The sequence below is a fragment of the Bombus affinis genome, chromosome 16 (genome assembly GCF_024516045.1).
Source record: "Bombus affinis isolate iyBomAffi1 chromosome 16, iyBomAffi1.2, whole genome shotgun sequence".
NCBI lineage: Eukaryota > Metazoa > Arthropoda > Insecta > Hymenoptera > Apidae > Bombus > Bombus affinis.
Genome location: NC_066359.1, coordinates 3,402,431 through 3,419,619, shown reverse-complemented (window position 1 = coordinate 3,419,619; position 17,189 = coordinate 3,402,431). Strand labels below are relative to the sequence as shown.

The 17,189-nt window shown below is 37.0% G+C and overlaps 2 protein-coding genes across 5 annotated transcripts; one reads left to right on the top strand and one right to left on the bottom strand.

Annotated features, from left to right (window-relative positions):
* The first annotated feature begins 577 nt into the window (after window positions 1-577).
* LOC126925869 (dnaJ homolog subfamily B member 6-like) lies at window positions 578-15,687 on the top strand. Of its 4 annotated transcripts, XM_050741858.1 has the most exons (9): window positions 578-747; window positions 9,911-10,019; window positions 10,478-10,587; window positions 11,425-11,535; window positions 12,368-12,544; window positions 12,765-12,818; window positions 12,900-13,026; window positions 13,228-13,317; window positions 13,962-15,687. In XM_050741858.1, the coding sequence occupies exons 2-9, from the start codon at window positions 9,955-9,957 to the stop codon at window positions 14,128-14,130; spliced, it is 903 nt and encodes a 300-aa protein (XP_050597815.1). In that variant the 5' UTR covers window positions 578-747; window positions 9,911-9,954; the 3' UTR covers window positions 14,131-15,687. The 4 variants fall into 4 exon arrangements, with proteins under 4 accessions (XP_050597815.1, XP_050597812.1, XP_050597816.1 ...); XM_050741855.1 differs by having other exon boundaries at window positions 580-747; window positions 12,765-13,026; XM_050741857.1 differs by lacking the exon at window positions 578-747 and adding an exon at window positions 7,164-7,400 and having other exon boundaries at window positions 12,765-13,026.
* LOC126925876 (acyl-CoA-binding protein) lies at window positions 15,334-17,096 on the bottom strand. Its single transcript, XM_050741866.1, has 4 exons — window positions 16,946-17,096; window positions 16,747-16,856; window positions 16,444-16,558; window positions 15,334-16,074 (listed from the first exon to the last, which is right to left on the bottom strand). The coding sequence occupies exons 2-4, from the start codon at window positions 16,759-16,761 to the stop codon at window positions 15,935-15,937; spliced, it is 270 nt and encodes an 89-aa protein (XP_050597823.1). The 5' UTR covers window positions 16,762-16,856; window positions 16,946-17,096; the 3' UTR covers window positions 15,334-15,934.
* Window positions 17,097-17,189: the final 93 nt, after the last annotated feature.

The following is a 17,189-nucleotide window of genomic DNA, read 5'->3' as shown; positions in this document are numbered from 1 at the left end:
TGAATCACCTTAGTTCCGTTTCTAGTTACTGTTTAAATTGAAAATTTAATCTCCATTTAGTTTGAATAACAAAATTTTTAATCGGTCGACAATAAAATAGAATGTTATAATAGATACTATTGTGGTAGTTGACGCCAGAAAAAAGGATGGTCAAAGAGTAACAAATTTAATTTGTATACCTTTAGGCACTTGAAATATTAATAAGGCATCACGTCATAAATCCTAAAGTGCTATAAAAGTATAATCATTTATGGCAAATATGATGGGAAAGTTGTAAAAAATGTAGATGAAGTTGATTTATTTTTCCATAAGGTTGTATTTCGCGGAACGATTAAACGAATCAATTACGAATTTTCAAATTAATCTGTTACTCCAATCCAACGGAGATATTTGTTAATACTATATTATCTTTTATACCTTTAACCTTCTTACGAGATTGAAAATTTTCTAGACGAGATAAAATATTTTAAATCGTATATCGTCGTAGATAGTCTATTGTGGTGATGCAGCTGAAAGAGAAGTACGTAACAACTCTAGAAAAATCGAAACGGTCGGCCATATTGGATATCGACCTTTGTTTGCGCCAACTTCAGACGATAGTTGCATTTCTCTACTTTTTCGTGAGATTGTCGCTTCACGTCCACTGTGTGTCTCGTTCTCGATCGAAACGAAAACAATTACTCGTTTTCTCGCGGAAAATTCATTGTCGAGTGTGAACAGCGAAGAAAAAGCAGGAGCCACGTTTCGGTAAGTTATTCGATCTCGTGTATTTTCTCGAAATAATTCGACCGTTTATCACCTCGAAAACTACGTCGTCGAGGGCAGCCGTTTCAACGTCGTGGAACAGGTTTCGTTCAAAAATTTCCAGAATAACACGTTGCAACGTATTAATTCGTACGTGATATTTGGTGATTTCATAATTTTGCAATTCATACGTCTTTTAGGCGCTGTGACAACGCATTTGTAGATACTACGAGCAATAATTGTATCGTAAACGTTTGCACAGCTATTACAGTCCTAGACGAAAAAGACTACTCGTGTCATTTAACGTCGATAATGCCCGTATCGTGGTTTAGTGTTACTAGATAAAAGATAAGCGAGCGACGGTCTGAATCATTGTCACGAAAAATATTATTTGCGTGGAAATTTTGTGGAAACGTGTGTCGCGTCTACATGAAAACATCTAGTTGCATCCCTAGCAACCACCATAACGAGTCTTTCCCCATTTTCCACCCTTCCGAGAGAATTTGCGCTGCAATAAAAAGCTGGTTTTAGATGCCAATGTTGCATTTTTCGAATTACGCTCACGTTAGCTTCCTGGATTTATGCTGTATCAGTGAAACTATAGCACCTTGGCCGATTGATCTGGTTCCCACGGTATTGCGCGAATTGTTATTTATCATTTATAACACGTGTTTATGAAAATTATTCATGCCATTTTTTCAATCCATGCGGTATTGTTAAAGTTAATGGGATAATTTAAGGTATGGTGATTCTATAGGTTCTAATGTATCTAATTAATACACTCAGTTAGAATATCTATATATACATCCAAATCTTAAACCTAATTTTAACTGTATTACAGTTTGAAAGTATTTGAATACTCATAGATATCTTTTATGAATATATGCATGTTATATGAAACATTTAAAAATTTTATTAGCACTGTAATGAAATACAAATATTATGATTACATTGGTAAAATCTGAAACAAACTGGAAAATATATATCAAAATTGCAAAATATTAAGTACGAATATATAATTTTCACAAATCATAAAAGTATTTAAACAGCCAATTATTTGTTATATTGATAAGCAATATTCAATAGAGTTATATTTAACATTTATTATATATTTAAGATGGCTACGAATACTGTATACTAATTTTGTATTAAATGTGTGTGTGCGATAAACATCTTGTTTCTATAGTTTCTAGTAGTTTCAATATATATTTCCAAATTGGTTTAAAATTTATCTAATAGTCATGTCTAGTTATGATGAAATTTGTAACTGTTTTATGTAATATATACGATATGGACATAAAAGATTTCTATGGTAATTGTTGAAATATTTTCATGAGTCATTGTATAGTAATATAATAATAAATACTATAGTACATTTACATTTAAAAAAAAGAAGCTAAACAATTTTTAAATCAAATACAGTAGTAGTTCTATTTATACTGAGATCTTATATCCTAATAGGTTTCAGTAATGTGAGAAAAATGATAACAGTTCAGCAATAATTTTAAAAGCTACTTTCGAATGCATGTTCTATTATTATACAGTTCTTCAAAGTATCTTATATTGCATTAAGGTATTTTGATTATTATATTTGTATGCATGTAAACATGAAGTTGTATTTGTCATGTTATTTTAAGCACAGGACAGACACCTCAGTTTCTATATTATGCCTTTCTGTATTCTACAACATTATGCATTCTGTTCTCTTACTTCTGTATTCTAATATTGTTGTGTATTTATATTGTACAATTTACCACAAATTACATCTACACAAAAGTCGATGAAGACACCTTATTATTATTGACCGCAGGATGCAACAAGTGATTTGCGATTAGTTTGCAATCATTAGAATTTTTTATGAAGTTAGGTTATTTTTTATCTTTTTTCTTCTTCTTAATACATTCATCCTTATACAATAAAGAACTTCTAGTCATATTGAAACAAAAACACAAAAGATATTTCAGAGTCAAGAAGGCACACGCTATCAGATTTTCACTTTCGAATCTCTCTGTCTGTATGTCCAATCTTCTTCAACAATATAAAGTGTCACTTAGAAAGGCAACTGGCTTAATTATCTGTATGTATCTGCATACATCTGAAAGCAGTGTTTCAATAATTAATCGCAACTGCCACTATCAATGGGGACGACGATTTCGCAACGACCAATAGCGTTTCCTTATAAACACAACTGTATTTTCCAATCTCCCAAACAGTACACCTAACCGCTTCTGCATTAAGTTTGACTCTGTTGAAGAAGGAAGAGGAGAACAAAGCCTACCATCCTCTTTCAATCTCTGTATGGAACGATTACATCACATCATTAATTACTAAGAAGGTCCTTATTGGCGAAGAATGTAATTGAAATGCGATAAAAGATATTAAAGGTGCGCGGATCCATAGAGATATACGCAACTAAAATTAAACAGCGCTCTCTGAGGTTGTCCTAGACCCTTCTATTGGCACTTAACCGACATTTTCTAACAGCGACCTAGCGCAACACGTGTTGCGTATGCATTGTCTTCCCAAAAGCAGACACCAAGCTAGAAGAGGAAGGCTCGACTGATCCTTCGAATAAGGAGGAACGAAATGGCACATTTAATGGACCCGATTACGTAATATCGCGCAACTGTGTGCACCACTATCGTAGCTGCCAGTAATGTCTCAGTATATTTATATAGTATCTGAAGATAAATCGATGAATTAGAAATAGCCGGTGCATGGTACACTCGTCCGAATGTAAAGTATCAATTGGTAAGGGATCAAGAAGAAATGGGATTTCTCTTACTGAATTTCTTTTTTAAACGCCAGGTGACGCACACTGATTATTTTGAAATGTACATAGTAGATGAGAAAGTAGATTGAAATAAGCGTGATACATTGTTAGCAAACGTTTCAGTCACACGGAGGCTGCGGAATTGTTTGCTCGACGCCACGGGAGACAAAGGAAACGGCCGGAATGGTATTTTAAACGGACAAGGATGGTCGAGATCGTCCTTCTGCCGGTAACCAACACAGGCAACAGCCTCTCAAGATCCTTTTTCCTCGATACGTCGCTCACACTGCCCGAATATGTAAAACTGACGTCACACCTTCTCGGGAGAGCGCAAAAGGACACCTACCGTCTCTCTCCCTCTTTCCTACGTCTTCGTTGTTTTCCATAAAAATCGTAGAGCGAGATCGTCTCCTCATCCCCCAATTGATTTTTTAATCTCTCAATTGATATCGTCTAGTTATAGATGAGATTAAATGTCCATGACAATTTCAATTAACATAATTTCATTTTACTCAATTCAACGTGTGCGTTCTGTACTTTAAATGCTGGAAGGTATCAATGACATCGAGGAAGATATAGAATAATAATTTGAAATTAAATACTCTTAAATATTCAATTTTAATCTAATCTAAATTGGCCATCTACTATATATTGTCAATAGCAATACCAAATATTTCATTTATATCGATTATACATTCGGATTATATTTCATTTGACACCTCGTGGAGATTATCGATTCCAGAGATCAATTTTACGTCGCTCTTTCCATTTGATCGCTTAGTTATGCTCTTCTATGACTAATTTGCCGAGTAAATCTATTCCTACCCACATCGCGCTACATTTTTCTTGGAAATGCTTGCGATTACGAGGAACTTTTATTCATGTAAAATTCCACAATTTTTGTTAAATGAGTCTTCATGAGAGGTGATAGAAGAGGAGTATTCTGCAGTGACCTTGAACTTCTGTAGCTATCTATAACTTCTAATTTCCACCGATAAAAAAATAAATTGTCGGCTGCCTAAGGATAGTTTTCACTCATAAAATCTACCACGTCATTCTTCAAATATCTATTTGGTATTCTCGACGATGAATTTCTATCTTTTTAATTGGTGATTGATGGAGGACGGTTTTTATGCGTTTGTGTATCTGCTTTTTTTTCTAAGAAATCTGTCATTTTAAAGAAACATGTCATTTAAACCCTGACGAGACTTTGTAAAACGAGGAGCAGTCTAGCAAACGGAAGTGTCACGCTGACGATACGTGTGCACTCGCGCATAATTGCCACGCGCGTTTTCTGCGGGGGCACGTTTTCAGGCAAATATTGCGCGTCAATCAGTGCTTCACGATCGATAATTTTTCCTGTACCGAACCGGAAATATAAAGCGTCACATTAACAAAAAACTTCCTTCCTATTAATCGTATTTTACATGTTGAACTCTGATCTTCCTCTTATATTGTTTACTAATCTGAAATTTTCAAGGTATATCACAGATGAAGAAGAAATATTAAATTAAGAATTCTAAATTCGTAAAACTCATTGTATCTTCCTGAATAGCTAAATATGACAAAGGTCGAACAGTATGATATAAAAGAGGATAATACAAGCGCAGAAGATGTAAATACTCCGTACGTGAAAGTTTGAAGGTGTGAAAAATGGTATCTGAAACGAGAGAGTGATTTACAACCAGCATTAGAGCAACGAAACCGCCTTGTAGCCGATCTTTCCATTCTTGGAGTAGTGCCCGGATCATTTCTCGACTACGACGATTATGTTTGGACGAATGTCAAGACCAAAACTGGTACGTGGCGTTTATTAATGATCAACGGATGCCTAGGCATTTCATTTCTTCATAGTAAACCGATTACTAACTGCAACAACTCGATTGAGTATCTTCCAGATCGCACGAAGAAATTAATTACAAGAAGAAAATCATTCAAGAGAATTATCCAAATTTCGACGGTACCATCTTCCAATTGTCAAGAAGAATTTAAAGCAGATGAATCAGCTAGATATACTTCAGAATAGTTTTTAGTTAAATTTAAGCTTCATTTTGGAAGAATATTGTCTAGGGGCTGTACACTTCTCGGAACAAGATTTTCCAATGCGGCCGTCGATTGATAAGGCCGACAGCGTTCCCGGCCGCGTTACGAACACAATAGGCATCCGAAACATTCGGAATTGCATGTTACGTAAGGCGATCGAGTCCAGTTCTCGAGGCGCCGGTGAATTTTAAATATCGAAGACCCGTTTCCAGCCGCGTTCCTCACGCCGCTAAATCGCCAGCTCCTTTTGGCTGATCTACTTTTCCAATTACACGACCACGCTACATGGTACTTCGACGTAGACGATCGATGAAACTGGAAAATTCCATCAACGGCATTGTTTTTCTCGGAAGAAGCCACTGACCCGATATTCTCGCCTCGCATGAAGAATTTTTTCTGTGATTATAGAGTGCGAAGAGACTCGAGAAACTCTTCGAAATGTTGAAGAAGTCAACTACTTTGATTTTTTACAATTAATGGAGATTGGAAGGCGTGTTGGAAAAATATCAAGCAAACCGGATTAAGATTTCAGATTATTAATGGCTTAATGGCTTGGATAGAGAATGGAATTATCATGTAAGGACAACGTATGAAGTGGAAGGGTGTTCTTCTCGCGGTAAGCTATTGGAACGACGCCCACGACGACCCACGTTGCGATGACTGTTCGCGTGGTTTTACCTGCGACGCTGGTTTTGCGTGTAGGCAGGCCAAAATCACTACCGAAACTGGCGTGAGTCATGGATTTCGCGATCCTCCCGTGATCACTGCAGATTTATTATAAGCTACAGGATGCTTCCTAATTCGTGGACTGGCAAGACTCTCTTCTCACCCACTGCGTTCGCCAATATTAATAATCGAAGCCGATGATTTCCTCGCATCCACGAAATTTGTATATTTCTCGAGCGTAAACGTTTCGACGATATTTGTCTAATTTTTATATAGAACGTCGAAGATTTACGAGGATGAAAAGATAGGAAACAACCTGTATAGCATTGCCTCGGACTAACGTCCTCGACCTGATCGCGGAGGTGGCGTCGACGATCGCGTATGGACATGAAACGCGGTCCACCTGGCGCGCAGAGAGAATTCCTGCTCACCTACTAACACACTCCAACGATTTCACGCGAGAACTCCAGCTAGAACCACCAGCCACAATCAGGAATCGATTAGAATCGAGAATCTCGAACATAGCACATTGATTCAGAAAAACTAGTTTCTGAAGTCATACACCTTTAACGAACAGTTTCTCTTGCGTAGTTCTTTAAACCGATCATTTAGAAACGTAAGATGGTCCGCTTCCAAACTTGGTCCTCCCAGAAATCCGTTTGCAAAATGACACAATTTCACTCGAGGATCTCTATATATCATTTTTTGGATGTTGAGATCAATGGATTGTTTTGGTGTACGTGATTCAATGTATTCTATAGCCCTGTTGGTTGATCAAAGTAATGGAACGAGCAGAATGCAAGCAGGCTGCTTTTTCTTGCCCACAAGGTGGAGGGAGGGACGTAGAAGAGCCGTGAAGTGGGATAACGTAATGACCTCCACCTCCGTGTTTCCAACTATTTTCGATACACGTCTCGGCTAACTTTAGCGTTTTCGTTAGTCCAGTCTTTGACTTTGAGCCCTCAGTTTTCCACCGGGCACTCTCTCACGCGCTCCATTCTCACTTCCTGTGTGAACTCTTGTGTACCAATTTAATCACTTCCGCTATTGTCACCGCAGCTCTATTTAAAATTCAAAGTCGATCGCTATCGAGGATGATCGGTCCACGTGAAACGAGTCTCAGTATGGTTCAGTAGTGATGAAAGATGTGCGACGCGAAGGAAGAAGCATGTGTGTAAGTTGAAGTTTTGAGCTGATGCAGACTTACGCTTGTACGAGTTCATTTTTTAAACCTAACGATCATCCTTTTAAGATAAGAGAGAGACACGTAACTAACTGGGTGGATAGGCGAATTTTGTTTTCCATGACGCAAAAGGAGCCATTTATATAAGACTGGCCGACTATTTCGAAGATGGCACGCAAAATTAACTTGGTGGAATATATTCGCGCGTTCACTGGAATACTACATAGTACGTGGGAACTATTTTAGAAGTCCGCCGCGTATTTTTTGCCGGCGCTCAGCCTGTCGCCATTCAATGATGTGCATTCCAACGATTCTTGGACCGATCTCGATTTTACCTCGCTGTAGAATTTCGTCGACTTTCTATTTTTCCTCTTTGCTTCGATCCTTGGGAAACTGACGAGCCACGAGATGAAATAGAACATCAAAGAAATAGTCGAGTCCCCTGTTACTCCTGTTGGAGATCCGTCACTTTCGCCGGCTTTTAATCAGACCAGGAATTAACTCGAGCGCTCTTTTCACTGTACAAAGCACGTCGTGTTGATTGAACGCTTTTGAGACGCCTTCGTGGGCAACAGGTGGTCGGAAGTTCCTTTCAAGAGAGTACCACTGGAAATCACTTCCAACGTCAAATCCACGAGGACCGTTTCTGCAACTAATCTGCCAATTTTAATTCAGTTATCATCTAATAGATAACAGCTGCTTCATGACGTTTTTCAGACAATCCGCACACCATCCCTCGTTGCCTGACCTCAATAAACCTAAGGGCCCACCATAAAACGTAAACGCTTTGAAGTTAATTTTTTTAACACAATCCCCTTAACTTGCAGGGATCTCTAATCCTGTAAAGGTTCTGTTTTATGAATGGTCCTTGGAACAGTATGGTCCTTAGATTTATCGTGTGCTCCTACAAATTACGGAGAAAGTAGATAGTAACCTAATGGCAAAAGCGAGTTTTTTCTCAGAACAATGTCATCCACAAGCCACGTTGTTAGAAGGCTTCCTCCACCTATTCTCATTCATTAACGTGGGTTATAACCAATGGACATCGCGGATCGTTACCCTCACTTTCCTAACGAAAAGTGTGAGCAATCCGCTTTCTTCGTATCTAATACCCACCCACACTGAGCTTTCCTCCGTAATGGCATGAGAGCGGACAAGCAGTAAACAGTTAAATCTCAGCTAGACAACCATCAAATTACATTCGCCAACACGAAAAGAGTCTCAGGCCGTACTCATTCGTAGTTTAACAATCGACATACGCACAATTGTATCAAATATTAAAGTGTGCGTAGTTGTTGGAAATATATATATTATAATCTGTTAAAATCAGCGTTACACTCCCTCAACTACTCCTATTATCCTAACAGAAATAGGGGATCGACCTATTCGTGGTGTCGATTATTCAAGTCGTAAAGGGAATTTGCGACTCCCGTTGACGCGCTTCTTCGAGATCGCGTCTCCCCGCGACTGGTCGAAACAATATTTCATTCAATTTGTTAACATCATAGAAAACTATCCTAAATGTGGAAGTATATAGGTCTTCTTTCTTCGAGAAAATTCATACCAAGAGATCTAAAAATAATGGCCAGATTATCGTAATCTTTGGAAAGTTTAGAAACCTCTGTCGTACGTTATACTATCAAGACTACACTATGTGATTTCTGTCTTTTCTAAAGATACCCCTTTCGTTCAAAGCAACTAACTGTTGGAACGAAAGCTGTATCTTTCCCTTCTGATTCGTTCGTGTCTCGTTACATGGTTGCCAATTGGTCTGCTAATTACTATGTAGCGGCACTCGACAGCAAACTTTCCAACGGTTTCTGTCCCATGGCTCGCTACACAAAGATCCTATCCTTCGAACAAGGCGATTACCAGATGTCAATACATTCTTACCAGATATTTTCAGCTAGCCTAAGGACCCGCCATTACAAATCTTAGGATTTATATAGCTAAAGTCCTCCAAAGAGACAAATAGTCTGTCTTAAAAGTCCCTATACATACCATCTACTACGGGAATATACAAGAAATCTGCTTTCCTCAGGTAAAGCAATTTTCTCTCAAGGGTGGTTAGCATCCTTTTACAACCACCAACTCAAAATTTAGCCAATTAACAGCGACGTCCATTTCCCTCACTATCCGAACCAAGGCTTTCCTCAACGAATCCGATGATTTCGTAGCCTTAGACTCGCCCAATCATAGTTTTCCTGAGCAGCAGCATCGTGACGGAAAGTCTGTCGTCAGACGCTTGTCCGAATTGATCGTTGGTAGTTGGTCGTAATAACGGATCCGAGTTTCTCGACATCTCAGGTAATCATCATCCGACTTGAATCACACAGCGAAACGTACCGCGCCGAGTTCGAACTGGTAATCGCGCGTTCTATGCATAAGTGTATACCAATATAGGCTAATAATTATTTATTGTTAAACATATTCGAGTGATTCTTCTGCACCTATCATGCCCATCACCTCAACTATAACCGTCTCTCTGCATTGCTCGACAGGTGGTTGCCTAAGTCCTAACACCCAAGTGCGAACACTGTGAACGATGGTTGACTACTACAAGGTACTAGAAGTGCAACGAACCGCCACGAGCGGGGACATCAAAAAGGCGTAAGTAATGGCTCAGTAAGAGCAGAGCAGCCCGTTATCAACGGAGAAGAATGTACAAGAATACTCGAATGTTTAACTTGCATTTAATATTCTAAGATTGGATTAGTATTAAAACAAAATTATGAAGAAAAATCCAAGTTCAACGAGGATATGTGTTATAGATATATATATATATATATATATATATATATATATATATGTATGTTCAAATGAATTAGCTTATCATAAATAAGTGTGATTACTTGTTTGTCATTGGTGCTATTTTATTAGACGAATGGTAAATGCGATAGGTGGGGAAAGACTGAATGAATGGCTTTTTATTTCAACTCCGTTGAGGCAGCTGGCTCTGATCCAAAAGTCGATCAGCATTCTCGGTTAGAGGGAGTCAAGAGACTTCTTAAGTTCTACTATAAAGAAGCATCGCTGGTCGGTTGATTAAACAAAGCATTGCCTTACAGATATAGAAAATTGGCATTGAGATGGCATCCAGACAAAAACCCTGAAAACCTGGAAGAAGCGAACAAGAGATTCAAAGAAATATCCGAGGCGTACGAAGTCTTAATTGACGGTAAGTTTCAACCGTTTCTCGTCGTCCTATTGTCGACTGCGAAGCGGACCTTATTATTGAAATTACCCTTTTCCGAAGAATCGATCGTCTTCAACCTGAAGATTTTTCTAAATCGTTTTATCTAAATGATAATAGTCCTAATTATGACTCTGTCTCTCTACGGCTTCGATTAATCGACGCTAGAGCTAGCTTTAGTAACGAAAACAGAGCGTCGCGATGCCAACGGGAGACGAACGACGGCAGCTCCTGCTTGTCAGCAAAGCCGAATTTCGCATGAGCCATCTCTTTCGAGCGGTCTCCAAGTAGTACAACTTATTCTGGGAGCCAGCAGTTCAATCTAGAACGAATCGATTCTCCCTTATGAATGACTGTTTCATAACCAGCACTTGATACTAGCAAAGAGGAGGAGGAGCTGCGAGAATTAATCGTTATCCAACAATAATATTAGAACTTAATCAATTGGACAAATGATATTCTGACAGTAATTTATTCTAGAATATTGCACGAGAAATAGGGTTGCGAATGAGTACTCGCAGTTCCGAAACTCTGATTCTTGAGTTTATTTGCAAGTTCCATCTCGTTTTTATGTTTTTAAGTTTGAAGTTTAACTTTTTGTTAACTTTCTACTGTATTTAGTAAAAAGAACGATCGAAACGTTGCGTTGTTGAAACTCGAGAATCGAGTCAGGCTTGAACAGAGAGCAACTCTTTAGCCGAAGCATCGCTGCGACAACTGACAGACCCTGTCATGTCGACATACGTGGGAGGAAGTAAAAGAGAAATTCAATCAGAAATGTTTGTTTCCGGTCAATCTCTCGTGACCGTGCTCGATGTCCAGATGCGAAGAGACGAACCTACGACCAACGATTGTATCAGAAGGCATCCTCGAGGCCCGGCCGTGGATTCACCTACCGGAGTTTCTTTGACTCTCCTTTCCAGCGATATTTCGGTACCACTTAAGAGAAAAAAGACTTTGAGAGTGGCCAAACATTTTCATTCGTTTTCTTTCAGTTTTATTTTATTTTATTTTTATTGTTTATTTTGAATTTGATTTTGTCTTTTTTTCTCTTTCACTTTTTTTTATATTTTTTTAACGGAACATAAACAAAGAATAGAAATATTATTTAAGGCATAGCAAATGTTTTACTGACGAAAAATTCAGCATATGTCAGGTACCCTAATCCCTCATTCGCCTTAAAAGAGTCATTCCTTACTCGAACTCGTAGGACTCAGGAATCTCTAATAGGTTTTCCTGACCAGTTTCTCTACGAGTCCTTGTGGAAAACTCGAAAGATACTTTTTTCTCTTTGTATGAGTCGCCGTAAACGCAGATAATATTGCCTGTAATCTTACCGCATTTCTAACAATTTTGCCATTGCTCGACTGATTGAAAACACAAGAACGATCAAGTTGCTACCAATAATTTCCTCCTATGAAAGGCAGATCTTCGAAGAACTAAGTCGTTCCATCGTATTTATACTAAGAAACAGTCTTTAATATTGGAATTATTTGATCTCTTAAAGTTTTCACAAATTCTTCGAAGGCTGTCTACGTTCATTTCATTCATCCACGATTCCCAAGATCGTTTCCTCTTTAATGATTTTGCTCTTGCGGTGGACGACCTCAGATTGATATTACAAATCATTCAGCGTATTCTACTAACCTGATAAGCCTTGCAGTACTTGCTTCTTGGAATTTGGAGCAAATAAAACCAAGCAATCTGCCTTCAACTTTTATTTTACAATTAGTAATAATCGCTTATTGTTTTATATGCTTTTCAGAAAAGAAAAGAAGGGTCTACGATCAATATGGAAAGGAAGGACTTCAAATGCCCGGTGGTAAGAGGCGACACAAGGACGACTTTGATCCACACTTCACTGGTACCTTCATGTTTAGAGACCCTGAGGAAGTATTTAAAGAATTCTTTGGTGGTACTTCTTTCGAGGATCTGTTCTCAGGTAAGTAAACCCATCCTGCTAGTCTGTGATCGGTGAATCTGTGTAGTATCAACTACATGTACCCTGAGACACATAGAATGAAATATTTGAGCACGCAAATAAGTATGTATTTACCTTATCCACTGAATGATAAAAACGTGTTCAAGTAATTAACCGAATAATAGATGTTTAAATAGTAGTAAGAACCATGTGATTAACTGGTGTTTTAATTGTCCCAAAGACCTTACTGAAGTCGGTGTACGCCTCGGACCAAACAGGCATAGTCATCCAAGCGGTAACAGCATTAGCACGTCATTCTTTGGCCCGTTAGGAGTTTCTCACTTTGGTTTCTCACCATTCAACAACTTGTTTGAAGGTTCGTCAGGAAACTTCACCTCGTTCAATGCGTTTACGACTTTTGGTGGAACCAGCGGTGGAGGTGCTGTGAAACGAACAAGTACTTCAACTCGATTTATCAACGGCAAAAAGATCACCACCAAAAAGTAAGAACAATAATACGTCGTACAAAAGAGTTCTTCAAAGAATTTATCATAGATATTAAATCGTATGTAGGTGATCTCATAAGACAAGACATGAGACGTCACTTATATTTGTAAAACAACCTGAGATCTATGATAGAATTTTGGTATATTACCTGAAAGATGTGCAGAAACGATAACGATTTTTATCTGTGATTGTTACAGGGTTTTCGAAAATGGAAAGGAAACAGTAATGTCGTACGAGAATGATGTGCTAAAGTCGAAGACGGTGAACGGCGTGCCACAATCAATAACGTAGAGTTAAATCAGTTCTCTATCAAGAACGTTCGCTCGATATCCGCTCGGCAATTGAGAAATTCCTGTCCTCGTGTCACGTTTGCGAGTAATATTTCTGCGCTCTACCGAGATGTTGTGTTCTTGCTACCTATCTACCTGATATGAATATAAAAAAATGAAAGAAAAAAGAGCACCGCGGCTAATTTAACAATTAAAAATATTCTTGTGTCTTATTTAGATCGTCTCTTCGTCAATTTACTTCCTCGTTTTATTGTTGAAATATTCTGTTAGAAAATATTGTTTAAATGTAGTAGTACCGCTGGTCGATGTACTTCTCCACACATTGTACAACAAGAGAATGATAAAATACATACATATATGTATATATATATACGAATATATATATATACGAATATATATATATATTCGTTCTATTTATCACTTTAAAAAAAGAAAGAGAGCAGCGAGATTTTGAGAAACAGCGATTACTCGACAAAATTCGATGACAGTGATTGGATCTCTAAGCTCGAGCGATCGAGCCCGTTTAAAACAAAGAAAGCAGGAAAACTTGCTTAATTTCAAAAAACTAACACTTAAACAAAACACAGCCGCGACAAATGCTATTTGAGCTTTTGTTTCTGTTACCTTCTCTGTTTTACCAGGTTTGACGAGTCATCGACTAGTCGCCAGCTGACCGACAGTGCCAGCGATATCTCGATGGCTGGCCAGAACTCGAGAACAGTCCATGGTGACCATCAGAAGGCTAGCAGAATAAAGACGCACCATCATCCACTTCTCACTAAGAAGCACGATAAGAGTAAGAGAAAATAGAGGCAACACTTTTGCAGCCTTCTCTCATTCGTTTTTTTGTCCGTATCTTTTTCATTTTAGTCTCTTCGTTTTATTCTTTTTTTTCGAATTAAACGCATACATACATAAACATACATTATATACGTACGTACGTGTATCATTTACGGAACTGATGTTGTAAATTATATCATTTCTCGCAACGTCGCTTTTGCTATTGTCTAAATAATCGGGATTAAAAAAATAAAGAAAAACTTCGTGAATTAGCATTGACTGATCACAAATGTTCGATTTGATCAATAAATAAAAAAAAAAAAATTCGCTGCAAAATTCATTGTAAGATTTTGCATCGAAAGTGGCATGTTTAATTGATTCTCGTTCGCTGTTGAGAGAGAGAGAGAGTGAGTGAGAGTGAGAGAGAAAGAGAGAGAAAAAAGAAGACCCTTCTTTCTGCAAAGGAACAGAGGGATGTTGTTACTACAGAACATTCTGTTGCGTTTTATAGATAGCGCGTCGTTTCCGTTTAAAGTCTGGCGTGTTATGTTTAATACGGTAAGTTTCGCTTATCCTAGATTCCTTAGACAATTAATTTACTATGTCGTAAGTTATATAATTGCTAGATTTTTATTTGTAAGTAAGCTGCGCGAATTTCGAGCGTGCATTCACACAGAAACTTCGACTGAGTTTAATCGAACTTAAATTGTTAAAACATACACGTACACACGAGGCTGAATTTCATTAGGCGTATATTCGTTTAGGACATCACGATGGACTTGCAGCCGTAGCAATTGTTCTTAAAGAATAAAATTGTATTACGAGAAATTTTTCTATAATGGATCTTTTCCTTCGTTTGTTTTTTACTCGTAATGAAACATTCATGATGAAAGAAATGTGTTCCTTTTTTTTTTCTTTGTAATCGATCCGTGAGAAAAGAATTGAAACATATACAGGGCTAAGCTTTTCTGTTACGGAAATATTTTTTCACAAGCAATTTATGTGTCGTAATTCTATTTGTTTATGTTAGTTAATTTCATGCGTATGTATATATAATAAGGAAAAAAATGTTAAAACTTAACGTGGAGAAGAAAAAAAATACATCATTAATGTATGGTAGTATATTTCATTACTCTCTATCGATATCCAACACTATGTCTCGTCTCTGATGTTCTCTCTTTTTGTTTGTAACAACACTTATCTCAAGGTGGGATACTAGTATAAAACGTCAAATTATAACAAAGTATTTACCACTTTATTTTGATCTTCTTTTCTCAGCTTTACTGATATTTATAATATTCATATTGTGAGATTCATTTATAAATCGATATTTATACAAAGAAGATAGGCGAGAAATGTAAAAGTTATCCAAAACGAAGGGAGGATTACTTCTTTTTTTATATTTTCACCGTTATACGCTTCGATGTGGTATTAAAACTCGTGTATATGTATTCGAAAGATAAATATGTTAACAGTTGCATGTCGGTGAGTGAATATAGTACATGTATTGACTCTTCGCAAGTCAACAGCATCGACGTTGTAAATAGCTAATCAGTGATAGCAAAATAAATTCAGCTACCACAAGAATATTGATTCATCAATTCGATATATCAATTCCTTTTAGATAACATGATTTTTTACAACAATTTTTGTCCATACCCAGCATGGACAATTGAATTGTTTCCTCAAATATTAAAAAGATTAGTTCAAAATGTATTCTAACATTTTTGCAACTACCTTGATATCAAAGACAATCAATACATTGCACATTTATAAGTATGTAAAAAAGACAAAATTTGGTAAAAATGCTTAAATAAATGTTCAGTATTATAAATTACTTCTTCCCAATAATGGATATCAGTTCTTCCACTTTCTGAATGTATTGTTCTTTCGCAGCATCTTGACTCATACCCTTCCTTTTGTCCCAAGCATCCCACTTGGCTTTGCCTCTAAAATCTAGCATGCCTGGCCTGGCTAGAGAAATTAAAATCTTCCTTGAAAAGAATAGTATTATCGATGTAACAGAATTCTCATTAAAATTCTACAAGTTTGAAATCACCTAAAAACATCTCATCACTTATTCAACTTTTGAATTTGGTTTCTGTAGGTCTATTAACATTCGCTGTGCAATTGAAATTGCAAACTAAGAAGACCACAGAACAAAAGTGTAGTTACATAATTTTAATATTACAATAAATATCTATTTTAACTTGTTGCATGCTTGTAATCATATTATAATTTTGGAGATCTATTCAAGATCCTTTCTAATATACAAACAGATCCAAAAATTTTCAGCCAAAGTATATTAAGTAATACTAAATGATCACAAGTTGTTTTACATACTGGTGTTGCAATCTCCCACAGTGGCTTGTTTGTAAAGTGAGTATAGTTCAAGCAGGTCAGCATCTGAAGCTGGAGCTCGCAATTCCTTCACCTCCTCAGCAGCCTTGTTAAATCTCTGGCAAAAAATATACAAGAATAAAAGAATAATTTTCACTTCTGTTTTTAATGAAATTGTGGAAAAATTCAAAGTATGTACAAGAATTCAAGCAACCAGTAAGCAATTATGACAAAAAATTGTCTAATTACAATATTTTATGTTATTTATGTTATTACGCTAACGTAATTAAATATAAAATTAATTACTTCATCGAGAGACATTGTGCTTTAATGACAAAAATGTCAAGACAAGATTTGAAACTTTAAGAATTTCACTGTCGTACTGTACCACTGTTTCGGATCTATAGAATGTTGGCCTGGAAATACAATCGATTAACATTCTCCCACTCCTGTACTTACTACGTATACGATCACGACAACCAATAAACTTTCATGTCATCAAGACCTTGATTAATAAATAATTATACCATCGTATGTTAAAATGGTATTAGCAAAATTTTTATTCAATTTAACTTTAGGTTCCTGTGTAATATGTATATTTTTATTCTACATCCGTGGCAAGCACATTATAGTGTTCTGATATGATTAATGGCAGTTGATGACGTCACATTGCGGGAAGAATAGCGATACTAATAAGAATGCAAAGGAAATTAAGGACGATATTAAGAATAATTATTAAAAACCTTCAT